The sequence below is a fragment of the Triticum dicoccoides genome, chromosome 1A (genome assembly GCF_002162155.2).
Source record: "Triticum dicoccoides isolate Atlit2015 ecotype Zavitan chromosome 1A, WEW_v2.0, whole genome shotgun sequence".
Classification (NCBI taxonomy): Eukaryota; Viridiplantae; Streptophyta; class Magnoliopsida; order Poales; family Poaceae; genus Triticum; species Triticum dicoccoides.
In genome coordinates, this window is record NC_041380.1 from 459,962,792 (window position 1) to 459,990,576 (window position 27,785).

A 27,785-nucleotide genomic window follows, 5' to 3' on the forward strand; every position below is an offset into this window, starting at 1 on the left:
GTTGCGAAAGTTCTTCGTGCTGAGACACCACGTGATGATCGGGTGTGATAGGCTCTACGTTCAAATACAACGGGTGCAAAACAGTTGCACACGCGGAATACTCAGGTTATACTTGACGAGCCTAGCATATACAGATATGGCCTCGGAACACGGAGACCGAAAGGTCGAGCGTGAATCATATAGTAGATATGATCAACATAGAGATGTTCACCATTGAAACTACTCCATCTCACGTGATGATCGGACATGGTTTAGTTGATTTGGATCACGTAATCACTTAGATGACTAGAGAGATGTCTGTCTAAGTGGGAGTTCTTTAGTAATATGATTAATTGAACTTAAATTTATCACGAACTTAGTACCTGATAGTATTTTGCTTGTCTATGTTTGTTTGTAGATAGATGGCTCGTGCTATTGTTCCGTTGAATTTTAATGCGTTCCTTGAGAAAGCAAAGTTGAAAGATGATGGTAGCAATTACACGGACTGGGTCCGTAACCTGAGGATTATCCTCATTGCTGCACAGAAGAGTTACGTCCTGGAAGCACCGCTGGGTGCCAGGCCTGCTGCTGATGCAACTGACGACGTTAAGAACGTCTGGCAGAGCAAAGCTGTTGACTACTCTATAGTTCAGTGTGCCATGCTTTACGGCTTAGAACCGGGTCTTCAACGACGTTTTGAACGTCATGGGGCATATGAGATGTTCCAGGAGTTGAAGTTAATATTTCAAGCAAATGCCCGGATTGAGAGATATGAAGTCTCCAATAAGTTCTACAGCTGCAAGATGGAGGAGAACAGTTCTGTCAGTGAGCATATACTCAAAATGTCTGGGTATAATAATCACTTGATTCAACTGGGAGTTAATCTTCCGGATGATAGCGTCATTGACAGAATTCTCCAATCACTGCCACCAAGCTACAAGAGCTTTGTGATGAACTATAATATGCAAGGGATGAACAAGACTATTCCTGAGCTCTTCGCGATGCTGAAAGCCGCGGAGGTAGAAATCAAAAAGGAGCATCAAGTGTTGATGGTCAACAAGACCACTGGTTTCAAGAAAAGGGGCAAAGGGAAGAAGAAGGGGAACTTCAAAAAGAACGGCAAACAAGTTGCTGCTCAAGTGAAGAAACCCAAGTCTGGACCTAAGCCTAAAACTGAGTGCTTCTACTGCAAGCAGACTGGACACTGGAAGCGGAACTGCCCCAAGTATTTGGCGGATAAGAAGGATGGCAAAGTGAACAAAGGTATATGTGATATACATGTTATTGATGTGTACCTTACTAATGCTCGCAGTAGCACCTGGGTATTTGATACTGGTTCTGTTGCTAACATTTGCAACTCGAAACAGGGACTACGGATTAAGCGAAGATTAGCTAAGGACGAGGTGACGATGCGCGTGGGAAATGGTTCCAAAGTCGATGTGATCGCGGTCGGCGCGCTACCTCTACATCTACCATCGGGATTAGTTTTAGACCTGAATAATTGTTATTTGGTGCCTGCGTTGAGCATGAACATTATATCTGGATCTTGTTTGATGCGAGACGGTTATTCATTTAAATCAGAGAATAATGGTTGTTCTATTTATATGAGTAATATCTTTTATGGTCATGCACCCTTGAAGAGTGGTCTATTTTTATTAAATCTCGATAGTAGTGATACACATATTCATAATGTTGAAGCCAAAAGATGCAAAGTTGATAATGATAGTGCAACATATTTGTGGCACTGCCGTTTAGGTCATATCGGTGTAAAACGCATGAAGAAACTCCATACTGATGGACTTCTGGAATCACTTGATTATGAATCACTTGGTACTTGCGAACCGTGCCTCATGGGCAAGATGACCAAAACACCGTTCTCCGGATCTATGGAGAGAGCAACAGATTTGTTGGAAATCATACATACAGATGTATGTGGTCCGATGAATGTTGAGGCTCGTGGCGGATATCGTTATTTCCTCACCTTCACAGATGATTTGAGCAGATATGGGTATATCTACTTGATGAAGCACAAGTCTGAAACATTTGAAAAGTTCAAAGAATTTCAGAGTGAAGTAGAAATCATCGTAACAAGAAAATAAAGTTTCTACGATCTGATCGTGGAGGAGAATATTTGAGTTACGAGTTTGGCTTACATTTGAAACAATGTGGAATAGTTTCGCAACTCACGCCACCTGGAACACCACAACGAAATGGTGTGTCTGAACGTCGTAATCGTACTTTACTTGATATGGTGCGATCTATGATGTCTCTTACCGATTTACCGCTATCGTTTTGGGGTTTAGCTTTAGAGACGGCCGCATTCACGTTAAATAGGGCACCATCAAAATCCGTTGAGACGACGCCTTATGAACTGTGGTTTGGCAAGAAACCAAAGTTGTCGTTTCTCAAAGTTTGGGGCTGCGATGCTTATGTGAAGAAACTTCAACCAGATAAGCTCGAACCCAAATCGGAGAAATGTATCTTCATAGGATACCCAAAGGAGACAATTGGGTACACCTTCTATCACAGATCTGAAGGCAAGATTTTCGTTGCTAAAATCGGATCCTTTCTAGAGAAGGAGTTTCTCTCGAAAGAAGTGAGTGGGAGGAAAGTAGAACTTGATGAGATAACTGTATCTACTCCCTTATTGGAAAGTAGTTCATCACAAGAACCGGTTCCTGTGACAACTACACCAATTAGTGAGGAAGCTAATGATATTGATCATGAAACTTCAGATCAAGTTTCTACTGAACCTCGTAGGTCTACCAGAGTAAGATCCGCACCATAGTGGTACGGAAATCCTATTCTGGAAGTCATGTTACTAGACCATGATGAACCTACGAACTATGAGGAAGCGATGATGAGCCCAGATTCCGCAAAATGGCTAGAGGCCATGAAATCTGAGATAGGATCCATGCATGAAAACAAAGTATGGACTTTGGTTGACTTGCCCGATGATCGGCAAGCCAATGAGAATAAATGGATCTTTAAGAAGAAGACTGACGCTGATGGTAATGTTACTGTCTACAAAGCTCGACTTGTTGCAAAAGGTTTTCGACAAGTTCAAGGGGTTGACTACGATGAGACTTTCTCACCCGTAGCGATGCTTAAGTCTGTCCGAATCATGTTGGCTATTGCTGCATTTCATGATTATGAAATTTGGCAAATGGATGTCAAGACTGCATTCTTGAATGGATTTCTAGAAGAAGAGTTGTATATAATGCAACCTGAAGGTTTTGTTGATCCAAAAGGTGCTGACAAAGTGTGCAAGCTCCAACGTTCCATTTATGGACTGGTGCAAGCATCTCGGAGTTGGAATAAACGTTTTGATAGTGTGATCAAAGCATATGGCTTTATACAGACTTTTGGAGAAGCCTGTATTTACAAGAAAGTGAGTGGGAGCTCTGTAGCATTTCTAGTTTTATATGTTGATGACATATTATTAATTGGAAATGATATAGAATTTCTGGATAGCATAAAGGGATACTTGAATAAAAGTTTTTCTATGAAAGACCTCGGTGAAGCTGCTTACATATTGGGCATCAAGATCTATAGGGATAGATCAAGACGCTTAATAGGACTTTCACAAAGTACATACCTTGACAAAATTTTGAAAAAGTTCAAAATGGATCAGGCAAAGAAAGGATTCTTGCCTGTGCTACAAGGTGTGAAGTTGAGTCAAACTCAATGCCCGACCACAGCAGAAGATAGAGAGAAAATGAAAGATGTTCCCTATGCTTCAGCCATAGGCTCTATCATGTATGCAATGCTGTGTACCAGACCTGACGTATGCTTAGCAATAAGCTTGGCAGGTAGGTACCAAAGTAATCCAGGAGTGGATCACTGGACAGCGGTCAAGAACATCCTGAAATACCTAAAAAGGACTAAGGATATGTTTCTCGTATATGGAGGTGACAAAGAGCTAGTCGTAAATGGTTATGTCGATGCAAGCTTTGACACTGATCTGGACGATTCTAAATTGCAGACCGGATACGTGTTTTTATTAAACGGTGGAGCTGTAAGTTGGTGCAGTTGTAAACAAAGCGTCGTGGCAGGATCTACATGTGAAGCGGAGTACATAGCTGCTTCTGAAGCAGCAAATGAAGGAGTCTGGATGAAGGAGTTCATTTCCGATCTAGGTGTCATACCTAGTGCATCGGGACCAATGAAGATCTTCTGTGACAATACTGGTGCAATTGCCTTGGCAAAGGAATCCAGATTTCACAAGAGGACCAAGCACATCAAGAGACGCTTCAATTCCATTCGGGACCAAGTCCAAGTGGGAGACATAGAGATTTGCAAGATACATACGGATCTGAATGTTGCAGACCCGTTGACTAAGCCTCTCTCACGAGCAAAACATGATCAGCACCAAGACTCCATGGGTGTTAGAATCATTACTATGTAATCTAGATTATTGACTCTAGTGCAAGTGGGAGACTGAAGGAAATATGCCCTAGAGGCAATAATAAAGTTATTATTTATTTCCTCATATCATGATAAATGTTTATTATTCATGCTAGAATTGTATTAACCGGAAACATGATACATGTGTGAATACATAGACAAACATATAGTCACTAGTTTGCCTCTACTTGACTAGCTCATTAATCAAAGATGTTTATGTTTCCTAACCATTGACATGTGTTGTCATTTGATTAATGGGATCACATCATTAGGAGAATGAGGTGATTGACATGACCCATCCCGTTAGCTTAGCACTTGATCGTTTAGTATTCTGCTATTGCTTCCTTCATGACTTATACATGTTCCTGTAACTATGAGAATTGTGTAACTCCCGTTTACCGGAGGAACACTTTGGGTACTACCAAACGTCACAATGTAACTGGGTGATTATAAAGGAGTACTACAGGTGTCTCCGAAGGTACATGTTGAGTTAGCATAATTCGAGATTAGGTTTTGTCACTCCGATTGTCGGAGAGGTATCTCTGGGCCCTCTCGGCAATGCTCATCACCTAAGCCTTGCAAGCATGTAACTAATGAGTTAGTTATAAGATGAAGTATTACAGAACGAGTAAAGAGACTTGTCGATAACGAGATTGAACTAGGTATTGGATACCGACGATCGAATCTCGGACAAGTAACATACCGATGACAAAGGGAACAACGTATGTTGTTATGCGATTTGACCGATAAAGATCTTCGTAGAATATGTAGGAACCAATATGGGCATCCAGGTCCCGCTATTGGTTATTGACCAGAGATGTGTCTCAGTCATGTCTACATCGTTCTCGAACCGCAGGGTCCGCACGCTTAAGGTTTCGATGACAGTTATATTATGAGTTTATGTATTTTGATGTACCGAAGGTTGTTCGGAGTCCCGGATATGATTACGGACATGACGAGGAGTCTCGAAATGATCGAGACATAAAGATTGATATATTGGACGGATATATTTGGACACCGGAAAGGTTCCGGAGAAGTTTGGAGCCCCGGAAGGTTACCGGAACCCCCCGGGAGGTATATGGGCCTTATTGGGCCCATGTAGGAGGAAGAGAGAAGGAGCAAGGGAAGGGGGCGCCCCCTCCCAAGCCCAATCCGAATTGGGGAGGGGGGCCGGCCCCCCCTTTCCTTTCTCCTTCCCCCTCTTCCTATTACTACTACTAGTACTACTTCCTAATACTAGTACTCTTTCCTTCCCCCTCCAAATAAGATAAGGAAAAGAGAGGGAAACCTACTTGGAGTAGGTTTCCCCCTCCTCATGGCGCGCCCCCCTAGGGCCGGCCACCTCCTCCCTCCCTCCTTTATATACGGGGGTAGGGGGGCACCCTAGAACACACAAGTTGATCATTGATCGTTCCTTAGCCGTGTGCGGTGCCCCCCTCCACGATATTACACCTCGGTCATATTGTAGCGGTGCTTAGGCGAAGCCCTGCAACAGGAGAACATCAAGATCGTCACCACGCCGTCGTGCTGACGGAACTCCCCCTCGGCACCTCTGCTGGATCGGAGATCGAGGGTGCGTCATCGAGCTGTACGCGTGTCAAGAACTCGGAGGTGCCGGAGTAACGGTACTTGGATCGGTTGAACCGGAGGACGTACGACTACTTCCTCTACGTTGCGTCAACGCTTCCGCTTCGGTCTACGAGGGTACGTAGACAACACTCTCCCTTCGTTGCTATATCATCACCATGATCTTGCGTGTGCGTAGGAATTTTTTTGAAATTACTACGTTCCCCAACAGTCCGGTCTTTGACGAATGACGGAGGACATGGCCTTGTGATAGGGCATCATTGCCTTGAGGAATTTGCACTTGATCCAATTGTCATCCGTGTCCTTGCTCCCATGATCTCGTAGTGAGACCGCGAGTTTGGTTACTCTCTGATAAAGCTCATGAGGTTCTTCATCTTCTTTCATTGCAAACTCATCGGCCTCATCTTGTACCACTTCATAGTTGGAGCGTCGAATGCTTGCGCTTCCCCGGTAGAGAGAGACAACACAATGCCATGCATCTTTGGCCAAGGCGAAGGGACGAAGATGAGGTAGGTCTTCGGGTGGAATTGCATCTTGAATGATGAAGAGAGCATTCTCATTGAATTGATTGTCCGCGGCTTCTCGAGGAGTGAAGTTGCTTGGATCATGTGGATAGAAACCTTCTTCAATGATTCTCCAAAGGTTAGTGTTCACATGATTTAAATGACGTTTAAAGCGGTAAACCCAAGAATCAAAATCCTCATTTTTCACAATCTTAGGGGGAGGACCGACATGATTCAAATGAGTGGAAGGAACCGGTCCACCATAAACAAGTGGTGGTTCCACATGGGCAAATATGCCGGTTCCATTCTTACCACTAGAAGAAGGAGCCTTTTCACTACTAGCTTCCCCCTTGTCGGGGATAGCATCCGTCACCTTGTTGGCGGGGTCACCCACTTTCAATGGTGTGGTGGATAGTTTAAGCCCCTCAATAAATTTAGTAAACATGCTTTCAACTTCGGTCATCATGGAGGTTTTCAATGTCTCCAAGGCCACATTGAACTCCTCACGAGAGACCGAGGTTCCCCCATCGCCCGTAGACGAGATCGGATTCACACTGGAGTGTTCCTCCACACCGTCTACGGTATCAACCATACTCTTTGGACGGTAAAGTCCTTAATAAAGAGTCGAGGCTCTAATACCAATTAAAAGGATCGATATGGTTGACTAGGGGGGGGGGGTGAATAGGCAACTAACAATTTTAGCTTTTCTTTAACAATTTAAACTTTGCATCAAAGTAGGTTGTCTAGATATGCAACTAGGTGAACAACCTATATGATGCAACAAGGAGAGGAACACAAGCAAGCAAGAGATAAGAAACAAATAAGCTTGCTCAAATAAAGGCACGAGATAACCAAGAGTGGAGACGGTGGAGACGAGGATGTGTTGCCGAAGTTCCTTCCCTTTGAGAGGAAGTACGTCTCCGTTGGAGCGGTGTGGAGGCACAATGCTCCTCAAGAAGCCACTAGGGCCACCGTATTCTCCTCACGCCCTCACACAATGCGAGATGCCGTGATTCCACTATTGGTGCCCTTGAAGGCGGCGACCGAACCTTTACAAACAAGGTTGGGGCTCTCTCCACAACTTAATTGGAGGCTCCCAACAAAACCACGAAGCTTCACCACAATGGGATATGGCTCCGAGGTGACCTCAACCGTCTAGGGTGCTCAAACACCCAAGAGTAACAAAATCCACACAAGAAAGTATGGGAGAAGCAAAAATCCTTTGGTGGAAGTGTAGATCTAGGTCTCCTTCAATCCCTAGCAAATCAACAAGTTTGAGTGGCTAGAGAGAGAGATCGGGCAAGAGAGCTTGAGGTGCATTAATGGTGGAGTGGGAGAGGTCGAAGGTGAGAGTGGTAGGTGGGAGAAGCTCTCTTAAATACTAACCCTCTAAATCCAGCCGTTACTGCGCTTTCAGCCCCGCAGCGGTACAACCGGTCCTTGTCCCTGTACAACCGGGACTCATGGTGTAGCTGCAGAACCCTACCAGGCGGTAACCGGGCCACTAGGCGGTGGTACCGGTTTAAGAGAATGACCGGACCAACCGCCCAGCCACTGCACAACTACCGCCTCAAAACAGAGACGAGACCGGTACTTGAGTGGTGCAAGACCGGAACAACCGCATGGCCTTGAGCTCTTGGGCGGCAAAGTTCTGAGCGGAAGAACCGCTCAAACCACCGGTGGTACCGGTCAACGAGGATCGACCGGATCAACCGGGCCACCACCGCACAACTACCGCCTCGGAACAGAGACGAGACCGGTACTTGAGCGGTGCATGGCCGGAACCACTGTCCTAGCCTTTGTTGAGCAAGGTGGCGGTACCACCACCCGGAGGCAGCGGTACAACCGCTCGGTCAAAGTAGGAGAGCATCAAGGTCCAGTGGTACAACCGCTCCAGGGAGCGGTAAAACCGCTGGGAAGAGCAGAAACACGAAGGAAAGACAGGGGGATCTCTCTCTCACAACTGAGGAAGACAAAGGAGGGGTGAGGAAAGTGTACGTGAACTGATTCCCCTAGAGCTTCCTAATGAGGATTCCCTCTTGATAGTACGGGAACTCTACGACCAAAGAAAATAAAAGCGTAGAGGACACGTCTTCGATCTTTTCCTACGAGAGGCAATAGCAATCCGATGTAAGCCTAAGCATCGAGAACCTGAAACATATAGCACACGATTAGACCACAAAGGGTTGTCATCATCATCCAAAACATAAAGTAGGGAAATGCCCTTTCAATTAGGGTGAATGGCGAGCTCCTTCCGTTTTTTGATCCCTCTAGGGGTCTGCGACAGGGCTGCCCCATGTCACCGTTTCATTTTCTCCTTTGTGCGAAAGGTCTCACATCATTGTTGAATTCTTATGGAGACGGTTATGTGGACAGGGGCATACGAGTGTCTTTTCAAGCGCCCTGGGTGAGCCATCTGCTTTTTGCCGATGACAACCTCATTTTTATTAGTGCAACACAGGAGAGTGCTGACAGGCTCAATGCTATTCTACTCATATATGCAATGTGTTCGGGCTAGTCAGTGAATCAAGATAAAAGTGCTATCTTCTTCTCACCAAATACGCCGAACACCAGAAGGCATACTGTTAACTTTGTCCTAGGCATTCAGGTGGAAGCTTTCAGTGATCGATACCTTGGTCTACCGACTGCGGTTGGTAGGATCACCAGTGGCACCTTTGATCATATCGGTGACCGATCGAAGGGGAAGATGAATGGTTGGGCAGAGAGGCTTCTAGCTTGCGCTGGAAGAGAGTCACTCATTAAATCAGTCATCCAAGCTATCCCAACTTTCAGCATGAGCTGCTTTCTTTTGACAAAGAAGGTACGCAAAGGGTTAACTGCTAGCATGGAAAAATTCTGGTGGAGTGGATCCCTTGATCGACGGTCTATGCATTCGCCGTCTTGGGAGAAACTTGCATCTCCAAAAATCTGTGGTGGAATGGGTTTTCGTGATCTTGAGCTATTTAATCTTGTGCTCTTGGGCAAACATGGATGGAGATTCATCACAAACCCTAACTCACTATGTGCGCGGGTAATGAAGGACGTTATTTCCCTGATTCTGAATTCATGGAGGCTACTGTTCCGCAATCAGCCTCGGCCATTGGGCGAGCTATAGTGGCAGGAAGAGGAGGGCTTCAAACAGGGCTGGTTAAGAGGGTGGGTGACGGGAGCTCTATCTCCATTTGGAACGACCAATGGATACCCGGTCTCTCCACCCTTGCCCCAACGGTTATGCCAGGAGGAACCACACTGGCTACTGTTGATGATTTGATTGGTACTAATAACTGGACTTGGCGAAGGGAGCTAATCCGAGACACCTTCATAGCCCCTGATGCCGATGCAATTCTGAATATCCCACTACGACGGGGTGGTGGGGATGATTTCCAAGCTTGGGCCCATGAAAGAAGTGGCATCTACTCTGTCAAATCTGCGTACCGTGCTCTTGTGAATCGGAACGAGCGAATTGCTCTAGATGAAGGGACGGTTACCAATACCTCACAGACAAACGAGCAGATGTGGAAGAAATTATGGAAGCTCAAGGTACTGCCGAAGGTACGTGTGTTCTGGTGGCGAGTCATTAGGGGAATCCTACCAGATGAAAGCACTCTGCGGCGTCGTCACATCAAAGTTATAAGCAGATGCAATGTCTGCCATGCTATGAATGAGGACTTAATGCATGCACTAATGCATTGCTCTCACGCTAAGCTATTTTGGGAGCAAGCCTTTGCTCTTTTTGGCACTCGGAGGCCGCACTTGCATCCTAGTACCTGGTCTTGTGATATCATTTGTGATGATCATTTTTCAGATATTGAGAGGGCTCAAATGATCTTAGTTATGTGGACGATATGGCACTCAAGAAACAGAATCACGCATGATGATGATCAGTTGGATCCTTTCTCTTCGGTTCGGCGCATCAGAGAGGACCTGGCCTTGTTAGAAATCCCACAGGCCCATGCTTCGATACTCCCAGGTCATGGGTGGCGACCTCCTGATCCTGGTGTGGTTAAAATTAATACTGATGCGACACTGAATATGGACTCAGATAAAGTGGGTGCAGGGGGTTGCCCGTTCAAGCAACGCTTTGCTGGGTGCATGGAGCAAACCACATGTTGGAGTGACGGATCCATTTATTGGTGAGACCTTGGCACTCCGTGATGGTGTTATATTTGCAAATCTGCGCGGTTTCACACATGTGATTATGGAGATGGACTGCCTGGAGATTGTTAATCTTTGGAAAAATCGCCACAATAGTTTTTCTGTGATGGCACCTTTACCTCTAGAAGTTGGAGAGCTTGCTTTATCTTTTGATTTGTTTGATGTTCAATATGTATCCAAAGCGGCCAATGTACCGGCCCATCTTTGTGCAAAACATGCTTGCACGCTGATGGTCACCGAGAATTGGACTGACTCGAGACCTTCCTTCTTGCTCACCAGTTTATTGGCTGATGATCTAAGGAGTTCTTTCGTTGAATAAAAGCTCCCAGGTTTGAACACACACACAAAAAAGAGCCCTGCATTACCAAACGTGCCGAATGGCCGTCCAGATTAAAGTACAGCCCCAGCAATCCATGCACCGGCGCCGGAGTAACGGAGAGGCGTCGCCCGGATCCACACGCCGCCTCGCCGAAACGCGGCGAGCCTTATTACCCCACGACCGAGGCGACCCCAGCCCACCCGCCCTGGCTGCACATACATCACGCACGAGACGAGAGCGACGAGGGAGGAAGCCTCCAAAGCCCGACCCAAGCCCACGGCCTCCCGGTCGCGGCCACCACCACCACAGAAACCCCGCGCTCCCTCCCGTCCCGTGATCCTCATCCCCCGCGGCTAGCCTCCCTCCCCTCTCCTAGATAACACTCCCACCATGCACCGGGGGGCGAGGCGACGAGGAAGACAGAGTTAGGCGGAGGTTCGGCAGCACGGAGGAGCAGTGATGTCGGACGAGGGGGAGGACGCGCCCGTGGCGGCCGTGGCGGCGGGCTTCGGGCTGCCGGAGGAGCTGGCGGCCGTGCTGCCGGCGGACCCGTTCGAGCAGCTGGACGTGGCGCGCAAGATCACCTCCATCGCGCTCGCGTCCCGCGTCGGCCGCCTCGAGGCGGAGGCCGCGGGGCTCCGCGCGCAGCTCGCCCGGCGCGACGACGCCGCCGAGGACCTCCGCGAGCGCGTCGAGCAGCTCGAATCCGCGCTCGCGCTCGCCACCGACCGCCTCAGCCGCGCCGAGGACGACAAGGTAATCACAGTTTGTCCGCGGCGGTGGCTTGCTGAGCTCGGCTTTCGCTGACAAGCCTCAAGTGGTCCAGGCCATCCAGGCTCACTTCTCAGCCGGTGACTTCTTGGCTGTTTGATCAGTGCTCCAGTGCGAATTGACAAAATGATGTTTCTCTGTCTTTTGGTTGCAGGAGACGCTGCTGAAAGAGAAGGCGACGCTGTCAAACACCGTCAACAAGCTCAACAGAGATGTCGCCAAGGTAACAGGACCAGGACATACTGTTGCACTGCATTTTTGAATCAAAATTCGAGAAATGCCTGTCTGCTATATGCCTATATATCAATGACACAGTCTTAAATTTATCAGTATATCAATTATACGTAGTATTTTTGACTTGTTAAGGTCACCTATGCCGACTGGTGTAGTCGTTACTCATGGCCTGGATTGCAAATTATATATTTTTCCCGACAAAGGGTGGATAGCAAATTATATGCAAGTAAATCAACTTGTTAGTATGAAAATGCCACAAGTTCTCTCCTGCTGTAGCCTGTACAGAGGTTTCCTCTTTACGATTTCAGAGTCTAAAGATTGCGTGCTTTGCTTTCTGTTTGTTCCTCCTGCTTGGTTACGCAGTTGGAAGTTTTCAAGAAGACGCTTATGCAGTCACTTCAGGAAGATGATGACAAACCAGTAAGTTGCCTGCATTTATATGTTATAATGGTTTAGTTCCTGCAGTAGCCCAGCAATGACTCTGGAATTCTTCTCCTGATTTTTCTTAGAATTCATCTGCATAGCAAGTAATTTTTCTGTTATAATACTTTCCTGTAGAACATTCCCAAGGCTAAGCTCACCGAAACATCGAATTTCTCCCCCGCGCCATCTGTCGGAGGTACTGCAGAATTTTCATGGTTCTTGTCCTAGTTGTACTGCACGAGATCATATTTAGACCACAAGAATTAACTTGACTTGTGGATTTTATCAGATGACGATTCAGCATTTACAACTTCTAAATCATCACAGTTGTTTGAAACTGCAAGTTCTGCTTCAGAGGAAAGTAGCCATGCTGAGCCAGATGGTACACGCACTAGCCACTTCTCAGTTGGTTCACACTATTGAATGTGAACTTTTTCTCACTAATATTCAACAGATAACACCCTTTTACACTCACAGAACCTAGGCCACCCCGCTCGCATGTATATATGCCATCGTACAACAGTACACCAAAGCTTACTCCTCCAGGCTCACCTCCAAGGGGTTATGCACCACTTTCACCACCAAGGAGACATTCAATCTCGATTGCGTCAATGAACAGGCTCGATGACAGGTCTTCGGTCTTTTCCAGTAGCCATAGTGCAATGACATCTCCATTTGACACACCAAGTCCAACAGGTTAGCTTTGATAGCTTGGGTAGTTAGATTATGTTATCTGTAAAATACTTGCTTCCTTCATGTGAAAAAATATGAACACCTGGGTCTGTATAATCTCTAGAAGTTTATAATAAATGAATACAGCTGTGATTCTTAAGGACATAATGCTGGTTCATAAATTATCAGTTATTTATTCTGCTTAATTATTTGTGCATTTGTTTCAGGACGAACACGAGTTGATGGGAAAGAGTTCTTTCGCCAAGTCAGGTATATATATGTGTGTAAATGAGCTCGACTCTGGAACACACATTATTTCAATCTGTTATTAGGCAGGAAGTGGATATACCATTTGTTATGTTTACCTTCCTTTTCTAATATACTTGTAAATCATTGTTGGGTCTCCGCTTTTATGTACAAGCTTTTGAATGCTTTTCCTTTCGGAGTACGTAAAATGTTTATGGCTATTCACTACTAGTATGGGTGAATACCTCTACTGCCCTCTTGACCTCTACTTAACAACCATGCAGAAACCGCTTGTCTTATGAGCAGTTCAGCGCATTCCTAGCCAATGTGAAGGAACTGAATGCACACAAGCAGACCAGAGAGGTATACTGTTTCTCTGCTATGTATCAAGTATTATCATGTCCTTGATATATTTTTCTGGTGCTCACTAAAGCTTTTGTGACTTCTGCAGGATACACTAAGAAAAGCTGATGCGATATTTGGACCTGAAAACAGTGACTTGTACACCATCTTTGAGAGTCTAATTACTCGCACTCATCATTAGAGTTCTACAATCTGAATCTTTTCCCATGGTTAACTGTGAGCCAGGTTTTACTGGCATTTGTGATTAATATATTTGTTATTTATTGTATTTAATATCTGTAGAAGTCACCTGCTATCATTGCAGATTTCGGATATATAGTTTTTAAAAATTCTTGTTGCAGTCAATGTAAAGTCATGGATTGTCTGTAAGCTAGAACCTTTACATATTAATACAAATGCAGAAGTTTGCAATTTAGAGGCAATGCTTCTTCCCCTCTTAAATTTATGATGATATTGCTTTCTCTCTAGTGCCAGAATCAATGGAGCCCACCTATTTTTTATTTTATTTTGCTAAGACGATTAAATATTCTGTGCTCCAGGTGGAGCTTTTGGCAGTAATCTTTATTCCCTTGTAGCAGTACTACTATAAGAATTTGGTATGTTTAGGCCCTGAATTATCTGGCAGCCTGCTCCAAATTGCCTTTTGTTCTTCGAAGTTCGCAATAATGGCGGATTGCTTCTTGTTCGCTAAAGAATTTGCCAATCGATTGTAATATATATCACCATTGAAATCACTTAACACATGCACCAGATTTGAACTCTGATTGCGCTGATCACAATCTGCCCATCTGTGCTTTTCGTTCTGTTGGCAACGACGCTTATTCGCTTGGGCATTACTGTGGATTTCAGGCCAGATCCTTGAACCATGTAAACCGCACCAAGAACTTCTCCCAAAAATATATCCTGAAAACATGAACATTTGTAGATAATTATTAAATATGAAATGAAACTAATTTTGAAAAGTTACACGGAGCATCAAGTATGTGCGCAGGGAAACAAGGTGATTTGCAGTCAGTTACCACATGATGATAGAGCTTCTCTTTGATCCGAAGTTCCTTCAATAATGCAAATAACTCTCGGACAAACTTTGACTCGGGAGTTTGCTGGGTTTGCTCCAAGGCTTCCAGGACAGACTCAAATGAAGCAGCTTTTCGTTGCGCGGCAAGGGGAATGAGTGTGATATTCAGATTGGATTCCAGGACTGTTTTTGCAGCCAGAGGATCAAGAAACATGTTGAACTCTGCGTATCTGTTCGATGGAACAGTGAACACATTCCCCTTCTCATGACCTCCATCTCTGATGAGCCCTCCAACAACATAAACTCTCTGCACATGGAGAAAATGTGTTGAGCAAGGTCAGTGTTCACAGATATTGGGTCAAAACTATAGAGGTCTGGAGATAGGGAGCATACTGACCTCTATCACAGAGCTTGCATCCCTGTCAGAGAGTGAAATGTTGGCCAAATTGGTGAGAGGTCCACTGGTAAGAAGAGTTATCTTGTCACCTGGACAAAGTTGCCTCCTGACAGACTGCCACACTTCAAAAGCCAGTGGCTGCCGATGCTCCGGATCATCTGAGCTTTCAGGAGTGTACCTGTGTCAATATTCTGTGCCATCGTCACATTTTTGTTCAAATGAAGTGAATGCGGAATTTTTTCTTTACCTTCTAGGGCTTATTGGCAATAACCGAGCCAGTCCATACAATGTATCTGAGTCGATAAATCCACCACTGCCCAAGGGAATAGCATAGGCATTGTCGCAACCAAGGGTTGGGTTGCCCAATGCAGTGGTATTGCCAAGGCCAACTGGAATGTCATCGCGGCCCATCATATGTAGAATGTCATAAACGATATCGATGGTTGCGATGTTCGCCCAGCCGTTGCCGTTGACCAAAACCCCCTAGAATATGTTAGTAAAGTAGTCTTTATTAGAAATTTTTGCTGTTGCATAATGTCCCTTCAACAGATTTTCAATTAAGGTAATATTTTGCCTCACCTTTACATCTATAGCTTCTCTTGGTGTCTTCAATAGATATATAAGGGAAATAAAATCTCCAGGGCTCATGTCCATGTCAAAAATAACAGGCTTTCCCCTGCTCACGTTCATGAAATCTGGCTTATAAAGGACTTCTCTGTAAAATGGGAACTGTTTACTGATGTTAAAGCGACCTGATTGCCTAGGGAGATTTAGGACCTGGTGAAGGAAAGAGTTCAGTTAAAATTTATGCATATGATTTCTCATACACGATACGTGTTCAAACTGTTTAATTAAATTTGAATGCTGCAATCTTTTAGATACTACTCCAAATGCATGCCAACTGTCAATCATGCATATATACTGCTCACCTCTAGGAAGCTCTTGAAAAATTCCCTATCAAGCGTGCTATTGTTATCCGTGTTTGGCTTTGCGCTCGTGGCAACTCAACCCAAACTCCTTCTGAACCAGCCACTTCCTTGGTGTACCCATCCTATACATAAGGAGAAATGCAAGTTAATGTCCGCCTTTTTGTTTTGCCTTTGGGACCTTTTTTATGCTTGTAAAATTTGCAATAACTGACTGCAGGTTGTGTGCATCCATCGATGCAGAGGCCGGGGGTTCCACCCTTTTTTCAAAAGGAAATACAAGTTAATGATAACTATTCCTTCTGTTCCGAATTACTTGTCATTGGTATGGATGTATCTAGATGTATTTTAGTTTTAGATACATCTATTTCTGCGACGAGTAATTTGGAACGGAGGGAGTACCTGGCATCTTCCTGTATTGCTTCCCTCCACCAGGCAGAAGCTATCTCTGATCCCAGTCTGGACATGGCCACTGTGAACTCCACCCTCCTTCAGACCAAACTTAGGTGTCGCACGGCCGTCGAAAAACGGGTTCGAGCCGTCGCGCGCACCGTACGACTTGTTGGAAGCGATCACCGTGATGTTCATGTACTCTAGCTCAGCAAAGTCGTTTCCGCCATTGACCTCGCCATTGCCCATGCTAGAGATCGCCACATCGACTGAGGGAGTCCTGGATTAGGGGGTGTTCGGGTAGCCGGACTATACCTTCAGCCGAACTCCAGGACTATGAAGATACAAGATTGAAGACTTCGTCCCGTGTCCGGATGGGACTTTCCTTGGCGTGGAAGACAAGCTTGGCGATGCGGATATTCAAGATCTCCTACCATTGTAACCGACTTTGTCTAACCCTAACCTTCTCCGATGTCTATATAAACCGGAGGGTTTTAGTCCATAGGACAACTTCATCATACAACAATCATGCCATAGGCTATCTTCTAGGGTTTAGCCTCCTTGATCTCGTGGTAGATCTACTCTTGTACTACCCATATCATCAATATTAATCAAGCAGGACGTAGGGTTTTACCTCCATCAAGAGGGCCCGAACCTGGGTAAAACATCGTGTTCCTTGCCTCCTGTTACCATCCGGCCTAGACGCACAGTTCGGGACCCCCTACCCGAGATCCGCCGGTTTTGACACTGACATTGGTGCTTTCATTGAGAGTTCCTCTGTGTCGTCGCTTTTAGGCCCGATGGCTCCTTCGATCATCAACAACGATGCAGTCCAGGGTGAGACTTTTCTCCCCGGACAGATCTTCGTCTTCGGCGGCTTCGCACTGCGGGCCAATTCGCTTGGCCACCTTGAGCAGATCGAAAGCTACGCCCCTGGCCATCAGGTCAGGTTTGGAAGCCTAAACTATACGGCTGACATCCGGCGGGACTTGATCTTCGACGGATTCGAGCCACAGCCAAGCGCGCCGCACTATCTCGATGGGCATGATATAGCTCTGCCGCCGAGCAGCGCCTTGGAGGCCGCACACACATCGGTTCCGACCATTGATTCGGAGCCTACTGCGCTGATCGAGGATCAGCAGTTGGACGCTGCCTTAGGGGCTGCGATCTCAGAGGCGATCGAGCCGAACTCCAGCTCCGCACTCCGCATGGCCCGTGACTCCGAGGAGCCGGATTCCTCTCCGAACTCCGAGCCCCCCGCGCCCCTGCCGATCGAATCCGATTGGGCGCCGATAATGGAGTTCACCGCCGCGGACATCTTTCAGCACTCGCCCTTCGGCGACATCCTGAATTCTCTAAAGTCTCTCTCTTTATCAGGAGAGCCCTGGCCGGACTACGGTCAGCAAGGTTGGGATACAGACGATGAAGAAATTCAAAACCCACCCACCACCCACTTCGTAGCCACTATCGACGACTTAACCAACATGCTTGACTTCGACTCCGAAGACATCGACGGCATGGACGACGATGCAGGAGACGAACAAGAACCAGCACCTGTAGGGCGCTGGAAGGCCACCTCGTCATATGACATATATATGATGGACACTCCAAAGGATGGAGATGGCGATGGAATAGCGGGGGACGATACCTCTAAAAAACAGCCCAAGCACCGGTGTCAGCGGCGCCGCTCTAAATCCCGTCAAAGCAAAAACGGTGATTCCGGCACGGGAGATAATACTACTCCGAATAGCGCCGAAGAACACCCCCTCCAGCAAGATTCAGCACAGGAGGACAGAGAAGCCAGCCCTCACGAGAGGGCGGCGGACCAAGAGGCTGAGGACGATAATTATACGCCTCCCTCCGAAGACGAGGCAAGCCTCGACGACGACGAGTTCGTCGTGCCAGAGGATCTCGCCGAACAAGAGCGTTTTAAACGCAGGCTTATGGCCACGGCAAGCAGCCTCAAGAAAAAGCAGCAACAGCTTAGAACTGATCAGGATTTGCTAGCTGACAGATGGACTGAAGTCCTTGCGGCTGAAGAGTATGAACTTGAACGCCCCTCTAAGAGTTACCCAAAGCGCAGGCTGCTACCCCGACTAGAGGAGGAAGCACCTACATCACCAGCGCATGACATGGCCAACCGGCCACCTCGTGGCCCTCCACTCAAGCCATGCCCCGACGCCGCGTCAAGCATACTAAGGCACGGGAAAATGCGCCCGACCTGCGCGACATACTGGGGGACAAGGCAAGGCAAACAAGATCGATCTACGGATCGCGCAGGCGCCCCACGACACGTGACGGTGATCGTCACTCCGGATGCAATAAATCCGGCCGGGCCGAACTCAACAGACAAAGCTCCTTTGAGCTGCGTCGTGATATAGCCCAATACAGAGGCGCCGCACACCCACTATGCTTCACAGATAAAGTAATGGATCATAAAATCCCTGAGAGCTTCAAACCCGTAAACATCGAATCGTATGATGGCACAACAGATCCTGCGGTATGGATCGAGGATTATCTCCTTCATATCCACATGGCCCGCGGTGATGATCTACACGCCAGCAAAGACCTCCCACTCAAACTTAAGGGACCGGCCCAGCATTGGCTTAACAGCTTGCCAGCAGACTCAATTGGTTCTTGGGAGGACCTGGAAGCCGCATTCCTTGACAACTTCCAAGGCACTTATGTGCGATCACCGGACGCCGATGACCTAAGCCACATAATTCAGCAGCCAGAGGAATCGGCCAGGCAATTCTGGACACGGTTCCTAACAAAGAAAAACCAGATAGTCGACTGTCCGGACGCAGAGGCCTTAGCGGCCTTCAAGCATAATATCCGTGACGAGTGGCTTGCCCGGCACTTGGGACAGGAAAAGCCGAAATCTATGGTAGCCCTCACGACACTCATGACCTGCTTTTGCGCGGGAGAAGACAGCTGGCTAACTCGCAACAACAATTTAACCAAGAACCCTGGTAATTCGAATACCAAGGACAAAAGCGACAGGTCGTGTCGGAACAAACAAAAGCGCCGCGTTAACAGCGACAACAACGAGGATACGACAGTTAATGCCGGATTTCGAGGCTACAAATCCGGTCAACGGAAAACGCCATTCAAAAGAAATACTCAGGGCCCATCCAGTTTGGACCGAATACTCGACCGCTTGTGCCAGATACATGGCACCCCCGAAAAGCCAGCCAATCACACCAACAGAGACTGTTGGGTGTTTAAGCAGGCAGGCAAGTTAAGAGCCGAAAACAAAGACAAGGGGCTGCATAGCGATGACGAGGAGGAGCCCAGGCCGCCGAACAACAGTGGACAGAAGGGATTTCCCCCGCAAGTGCGGACGGTGAACATGATATACGCAACCCACATCTCCAAGAGGGAGCGGAAGCGTGCGTTACGGGACGTATATGCGATAGAGCCAGACGCCCCAAAGTTCAACCCATGGTCCTCCTGCCCGATCACCTTTGATCGAAGGGACCACCCCACTAGCATCCGCCACGGCGGCTTCGCCGCATTGGTTCTAGACCCAATCATTGAAGGATTTCATCTCACAAGAGTCCTCATGGACGGCGGCATCAGCCTGAACCTGCTTTACCAGGATACAATGCGAAAAATGAGCATAGATCCCTCGAGGATCAAGCCCACCAAAACGACCTTTAAAGGCGTCATACCAGGTGTAGAAGCCAACTGTACAGGCTCAGTCACACTGGAAGTGGTCTTCGGATCTCCGGATAACTTCCGAAGCGAGGAGTTAATCTTCGACATAGTCCCGTTCCGCAGTGGCTATCACGCACTGCTCGGGCGAACCGCATTCGCAAAATTCAACGCGGTACCGCACTATGCATACCTCAAGCTCAAGATGCCAGGCCCTAGAGGAGTAATAACGGTCAATGGGAACACTGAACGCTCCCTCCAAATGGAGGAGCACACGGCAGCGCTCGCAGCAGAAGTACAAGGCAGCCTCTCTAGGAAGTTCTCCAGTTCGGCCTTCAAAAAGCCGGACACTGTCAAGCGCGCCAGGAGTACCCTACAACAAGACCGCCTGGCACGTTCTGAGCTAGCGTAGCAATGCGGCCCCAACTCTAGCCCTCGCGATATAGCGAAACCAGTGCTTCGCGTACATAACTACGCTCTTAAAATACCATGGGCACAGGGGAAGGGGCACTATCACGGCACGCCCGAAATACGACTTAAACCGCACCAGGGGCTGCCATATTCCTTTTTTTCTTTTTTCTCTTACTCTCAGGACTCCATACTTCAGATGACCCGTTCGGCAATTCAACTGCCGCACAAACGATGCAAGATCCAGGAAAGCAGACAAGCCATGCCGCATTATGGAACTCCCAGGTGGTCTCTATTGCGAGCAGTATACCTGTTTTTTAATACAATTCCGCGGCCTGCCCTTGGCCAGGACATGTTAAATAGTCCAATTTCTTTTGCTCATCGCACTATTTGTATCGTTCCGCTTTCATAGCAGCCTTTCTATAAACAATGCATAGTTTTTTGTCTATTTTTTGCATTATCCTCTTTTTATATATATGTTTATCAATAACATGTTACATCCGTACACTGTGGTATGACAAAAATACGCTAGGGGCTTAAGTACCCATCAATATGGCGTGAGAAGTCCGTACACTTTCACAAGTGCGGCACCCCGAACTTATAGCACTATATGCATCGGCTCCAAATCATGATTTGGGTCAATAGTTGGGTTTGCCTGGCTCCTATGTTTTGGTGCCTTATGTTCCGCTATATCGGCTAAGGTAGCACTAGGAGAACTACTGCGATTGTGCCCCAGTTGAGCTGGGCTGAGCACCTCAGTAGAGAAGCTAAAACTGACTGTCATGATGAGGCGAGAGACCGGTCGCTGTTCGAGAGGTTTTTCGAGTCCTTAAAGACTTATGCCGCTTCGAGCGAGGAACCGGATTTGTCCGGCCAAGGCGTGGATAGCGCCCCGAACTCGGCCTTCCGAATATTAGGGGCTTCGCCGAAATTTAAAATTATAGAGTTCTATGGCTAAGTGAGAGTGTTCAAGCATTATAGTCTGATTGCCTTGTTCGTTGTGCTGAGCGCCTCCCTCGACGGACCCAATCATGGGAAAAAGAGCGCTCAGGTTTATCCCGAACACCCCAGCACTAGTGGCATGGGGGCAGAAGCCGACGACTGGCCATCTCTCAATTTTTTGATAAACGGCCGCACAGAAAGTAATATTTTAAATTCAAGCATTGCTTAGCGCATATGAACAAGTTTTCAGCGCACAGGATAACACGAGCGAGTTCATTCAAAAATTACATCCTTGGTGCATTCATCCGCCATAAGGCGGGAACCGGCCAGAACATCCTTGTAATAGTTCTTGGGCTTGCGATGCTCCTTCCCCGGCGGCGGCCCGTCCTCACAAGCTTCTCACCGTCCAGCTTACCCCAGTGCACCTTTGCACGGGCAAGGGCCCTACGGGCACCTTCGATGCAGATGGAGCGCTTGATGACCTCGAGCCTTGGACAAGCCTCCACTAGCCGCCGCACCAGTCCGAAGTAAACAGCCGAACTATGAAGCCCTTCAGGGCCTGTTCGGCCGCCTTGTGGAGCTCGACCAGCTGCTTCAGATGGTCGCTCAAGGGCACAGGGTGTCCGGCCTCAGCGTACTGAGACCAGAACACCTTCTCCGTCGAGCTGCCTTCCTCGGCTCGGTAGAATGCGGCGGCATCGGATACGCTGCGGGGAAGATCTGCGAATGCCCCTGGAGAGCTCCGGATTCGGGTAAGTAACAAGTAGTTTACTTTTATATGTCTGCTTTGCATAGAGAATGCCTTACCCGCCGCTATCTTCTTCACCGCATCCAATTCCTGGAGGGCCTTCTGGGTTTCGGCCTTGGCAGATTTGGCAGTTTTAAGGGCCGCAGCAAGCTCGGACGCTCGCGTCTTCGAGTCGAGCTCCAAACTTTCATGTTTTTTCATGAGAGCCTGAAGCTCTTGCTGCACCTCACCGACCTGCGCCTCAAATTTCTCCCGCTCGGCGCGCTCCGTGGCCGCTCTCTTCTTGGCCTCGGACAGCGCCTGCTTGAGGGTCGCCACCTCAGCTGTGGCCCCTACAATAAGCAGTATACTCCTGTCATTTTTTGCAATCGCGTCTTCTTATAGGCATTTTTTCTATAAGGTATCTCTTACCTTCTTTCTCCTCGAGCTGCCGTTTGGCAAGGCCGAGCTCTTGCTCGGTCCGCTCGAGGCCCTGCTTCAGGGCATCCACCTCCGCAGTCTGTGCGGCGGTGGCCAGCAGCGAAGCCTGCATACGTATACTGACTCCTTTTTAGTTAGACTCCTGCGGTATTTAATAGATCCTCTATTCGGCTTTTCTTTCCGAACGCCAAACAGAGCATCAGGGGCTACTGTCTATGCGGTAATATTTTTTACATATTCTTACTTACCTCGAAGCCTGTTAGAAGGCTAGCACAAGCTTTAGTCAGTCCGCTTTTGGCGGACTGAACCTTCTGGACCACCGTACTCATAATGGTACGGTGCTCCTCGTCGATGGAGGCGCCCTTAAGCACCTCCAGCAGATTGTCCGGCGCCTACGGTTGGGCGGAGGACGCCGGCTTAATAGGCTTGCTCCTCTTGGCAGGAGTTCGCCTGCCGCGGTTCAGAACCGTTGATGATTCCGGCGCGGTGTCCGGCTTAAAGCCGGACTTGAAGCCCTAGGGGGTCTTGTCCCCTTTACTCCTGGAGTCCGGGAGGTCGCCTCGCGGCTCCTCCTGGACCACCTCCTCTTGCCCCGGAGCTTGTCGCGACGCCACTTCAGCGTCATCCACAGCACAGGGGAAGGCAGCGGGCGGAACTGAATTCACGTCCGATGAATCCAGGGAGCCGCTCGACGACTCGTTGAGCCCGTCCTTGGGCGGGCTGCATGATTATATTCGACATCAGGGAAAGCTGTGCAACAAAAGGAATATCACGAGTTACTCTGGTATCCGAACACTTACGATTTCGCCGGACGCTTGGCCGTGTCCGGCCACTCCTCTTCGTCCTCGTCGGCGTCGGGGGCGTAGTCCGGTGGAGGGGTTTTCCTCTTCTTGGACCCCTCAGCCTCCCCTACTGGGGTGGCCTTCCTCTTCTTTCCTCCCCCCTCTGGAGGGGGAGAGGTTTCTTCTTCCTCCTCCTCGTCTTCACGGGAGGAGTGTGTCTCGGACTCGTCGGACGATGAGTCCGACACCACCATATGCCGGGAACTCTTTCGAGTCCCCGTGGCCTTCTTCTTCTTGGCCTTCTTCTCCGGCACCACATAAGGTGCCGGAACCAGCAGCTTCACTAGGAGAGCAGGGGCTGGGTATTCGGGCAAGGGAGCCGGACAGTTAATCAGTCCGGACTTCGCCTGCCAATCCTGTCAAAGGTGAGGGAGTTTAGATCCCGCATAGAGTCAAACTATGAAGAAAACTTAACATCCTGTAAAAGATGAAAATATTTTACCTCGCCAACAGGACGCTGCGAGCTGAATCCGCGGTCTTCGAAGGTGGATGTGGGAGCCTCGGCGCCTTTGGTTAGCCCCTTCCAGACATCTTCGTACGTCGTGTCGAAGAGCCTGCTCAGAGTTCGGTGCTGCGCCGGGTTGAACTCCCACAAATTGAAGTCCCATTCTTGACACGGAAGGATCCGGCGGACGAGCATGACCTGGACTACGTTGACAAGCTTGAGCTGCTTGTTCACCAGGGACTGGATGCATTTTTGCAGTCCGGTCACCTATTCTTCGTCGCCCCACGACAAGCCCGTCTCCTTCCAGGACGTGAGCCGTGTAGGGGGTCCGGATCGGAATTCAGGGGCTGCGATCCACTTCGGATCGCGTGACTCGGTGATGTAAAACCACCTTGACTGCCACCCCTTCAAGGTCTCCACGAAGGAGCCCTCGAGCCATAGGACGTTGGCTATTTTGCCCGCCATGGCACCTCCGCACTCCGCCTGGTTCCCGCGCACCACCTTTGGCTTGACGTTGAAGGTCTTGAGTCAGAGGCTGAAATGGGGGCGGATGCAGAGGAAAGCCTCGCACACGACGATAAACGCTGAGATATTGAGGATGAAGTTCAGGGCCAGATCGTGGAAATCTAGGCCATAGTAGAACATGAACCCGCGGACAAATGGGTGGAGAGGAAAACCCAGTCCGCGGAGGAAGTGGGGAAGAATATTACCCTCTCATGGGGCCTTGGGGTGGGGAGAAGCTGCCCCTCCTCAGGAAGCTGGTGCGCGATGTCTTTGGACAGGTATCTGGCCTTCCTTAGCCTTTTGACATGGCCCTCCGTGACGGAGGAGACCATCCACTTGCCTCCCGCTCCGGACATTGTTGGAGAAGGTTGAGGTAGGAAGTGCGGGCTTGGGCGCTGGAGCTCGGGTGCGCAGAAAATGGATAGGCAAAGGAGGAAGAAGGCGTAGGTAAAAAGGTGGATCCTTATCCCCTTATATGAGCGGATGCTACTATGCATCCCCACCAGCCTAGTAAAACTCGCTTGCCTCTCAAACGTCATGATAAATGGCGCGGTTGGGTTACCCACGTCCGTATTGATGAGAATCCCGTAAATGGGGGATACAATCTCTGCTTTGACAAGACGTGCCAAGGAAACCGCCTCGCAAAACACGCTGAGGTGGAAAAGTGAAAACGATTCGAATAAAGGCTTGGCCATAGTGTGATGTCACGCTGCGGAATACGTCAGCAGATTAGATTTGTGTTAATATTATTCTCTCTGTGGCAATACGTGGAAACTTATTTTGCAGAGCCGGACACTACTCTTGGTGTTTACAAACTTTTATGAAGAATTTGGAGGAGGAACCCGCCTTGCAATGCCGAAGACAATCTACGCGCCGGACTCGTCGTCATTGAAGTCTGGTTCAGGGGCTACTGAGGGAGTCCTGGATTAGGGGGTGTTCGGGTAGCTGGACTATACCTTCAGCCGAACTCCAGGACTATGAAGATACAAGATTGAAGACTTCGTCCCGTGTCCAGATGGGACTTTCCTTGGCGTGGAAGGCAAGCTTGGCGATGCGGATATTCAAGATCTCCTACCATTGTAACCGACTTTGTGTAACCCTAACCCTCTCCGGTGTCTATATAAACTGGAGGGTTTTAGTCCGTAGGACAACTTCATCATACAACAATCATACCATAGGCTAGCTTCTAGGGTTTAGCCTCCTTGATCTCGTGATAGATCTACTCTTGTATTACCCATATCATCAATATTAATCAAGCAGGACGTAAGGTTTTACCTCCATCAAGAGGGCTCGAACCTGAGTAAAACATCGTGTTCCTTGCCTCCTGTTACCATCCGGCCTAGACGCACAGTTCGATACCTCCTACCCGAGATCTGCCGGTTTTGACACCGACACCGACGGTAAAGGAATCCCACAGGTAAAACCCCTGCAGTAATTGATGAATTGAGATATTTGTGTAGCTAGGATGGACAAAATGGAAGAGTTTGAATTGAATTGAGAGCTTGCCGTGCTGCCATGGAGGCCGGGCGCGGGCCTTCTGAGTCTCCTCAGGACCTGGTCCAGCGACTGGAAGCAGTAGCGCGCCTCGGGCGTGCTCTGCCATCGCCGGCCGAACTCTGCGAAGAACTCCTCGGTGACCGGGATTCTGTTGGTGGCGTCGAGTGGGACGAGCGTGACGGGGACGCCGGAGTGGAGCACCACGTAGGCGGCGAAGGGGTCGCAGAACATGTTGAACTCCGCGAATGGGTTGGTGTCGTCGGCGGTGAAGAGGTTCCCCGGCACCCGCACGCCGCCGCCGGAGACGTAGACGCGCTCGACGTTGCGCCTCAGGTGCGGGTGCGCCCAGTACAGCTCTGAAGATGGTTTGGTGGCAGGTGGCTGCGGCGGCCTCATACCCGGCAGGCGTCCTGGTTGGGGAGTGCGCCGGACTGGTAGGTACCCCATACCCGGCAGGCGTCCTGGTTAGGACCTCAGTTCTTAGATGTTTAGGTTTGGCTGCCATGTCTGTTTGGTATTAGACCCAGACTATCAGCGCCCCTTCATCGATTGGATAGGTGTAGCGACAGTTGTTGCTGAGAAAGTGGCTTTAGTCTTGCTGTTGTATATCTTTGTAAGGTCTTGTGAGAATAATTAATAAAGTGGCCGTATGCATCGCCCAGATGCAGAGGCTGAAGGTCATCCTCCTTTTCTAAAAAAAAAGGTGCGGGTGCGCCGTGAGGAGGAGCGCGGCGTTGGTCAGGGCCCCTAAGAGGAGCAGCGTGGTGGGGCCGGCCGACACCGTGTCCACCATCACCTGCTGCGCCGTGGGCTGCCGGAGCGGCTCGTACTGCCGGGGTCCCCGCGGGAGGAAGCCCCTCCGGACGCCGGAGTTGGTGTCGGTGTCCAGGCGCCCGTCGTGGCTTCCCGGGGGGATGGCCTGCCGGTACCGGCAGCCGCCCGCCGTGGACGGTGGACATGCCCTGCCGTACATACGTATTTTTACATGTCGGTAAATGGTAATGAGTAGCATGCCGGCGGCCGAGTCATCGATCAATGCATTTCTCATGTTGTTAGTAGTACCTGGTCTATGAGAGGGAGGTAGCCGCCGACGTCGGGGTGTATCTCGCCGGCGTCCGATATGCCTCCGTCGCCGCCGACGCCGACGGCGATGTCGTCGCGGCCCATCATGTAGAGGATGTCGTAGAGCTGGTTGATCCCGTGGCCGGCGTCGATCCATGCGTTGGCGTTGATGGTAATGGCCTACGACAGACAGTGTAGGTTCACATCACAAATTACCGACGGGGTCAGCAGAACATTCCATTTCCAGCATGCATGTGAGCGCGGCGACGACGAGTGGCATGGCACCAAATTACCTTGACGTCGAACTTGGACCGGTCCTGCTTGAGGACGTAGAGCAGCGCGAAGAGGTCCTCGGTGTCCATGTCCGTGTCCACCAGGATCCTCCTCGGCACCGGTGCCCCCGCCGCGGCAACGGCGACTACGGCAAAGAGTGACACCAGGGCCACGGCCGCCGTCCATGACCGTGAACTCTTCCTCCTCGCCTGCTCCATGGGAAGGAGGCGGTGCTTCGAACTTGCCAGTTGATGCCTGACTCGAGCTCGAGCTATGCCTTTCGGTGTGTGCGCCTCTTATGGGAGATGGCTCAGCCCCTCCTCCCCTTAGGCATTAATGGAATAATGGTAGCTTGTCGATCGGCTACAGTTGTGTACATGCGGGTGCGCGATTGATTGTTACACAAATGCAAAGGCAGGCACGTTTCTTGGGCTACGATCGATCGGTTTCTGATGGTACGGATGGCACGAGGAGCACAGTTTCATCACGACAGGGAAGGATTCGTGTCCGTCTATCGTATGGCCATGCGGGACTTGATCGTACTTTTTTCGGACTTCCGTGTAGTTGGGCTGGCTACGCAACTGCCCGCATCCATGT

General features: G+C 49.0%; 1 protein-coding gene and 1 pseudogene across 1 annotated transcript; one reads left to right on the forward strand and one right to left on the reverse strand.

Moving 5' to 3' along the window:
• Positions 1–11,253: 11,253 nt before the first annotated feature.
• Positions 11,254–14,081, forward strand: LOC119278890 (uncharacterized protein At4g15545-like). Its single transcript, XM_037560248.1, has 9 exons — positions 11,254–11,706; positions 11,876–11,944; positions 12,319–12,375; positions 12,514–12,574; positions 12,668–12,760; positions 12,856–13,074; positions 13,278–13,320; positions 13,581–13,659; positions 13,748–14,081. The coding sequence occupies exons 1-9, from the start codon at positions 11,410–11,412 to the stop codon at positions 13,838–13,840; spliced, it is 1,011 nt and encodes a 336-aa protein (XP_037416145.1). The 5' UTR covers positions 11,254–11,409; the 3' UTR covers positions 13,841–14,081.
• Positions 14,082–14,098: 17 nt separating this feature from the next.
• LOC119278883 lies at positions 14,099–27,406 on the reverse strand (annotated as a pseudogene).
• Between the last annotated feature and the right edge of the window lie 379 nt (positions 27,407–27,785).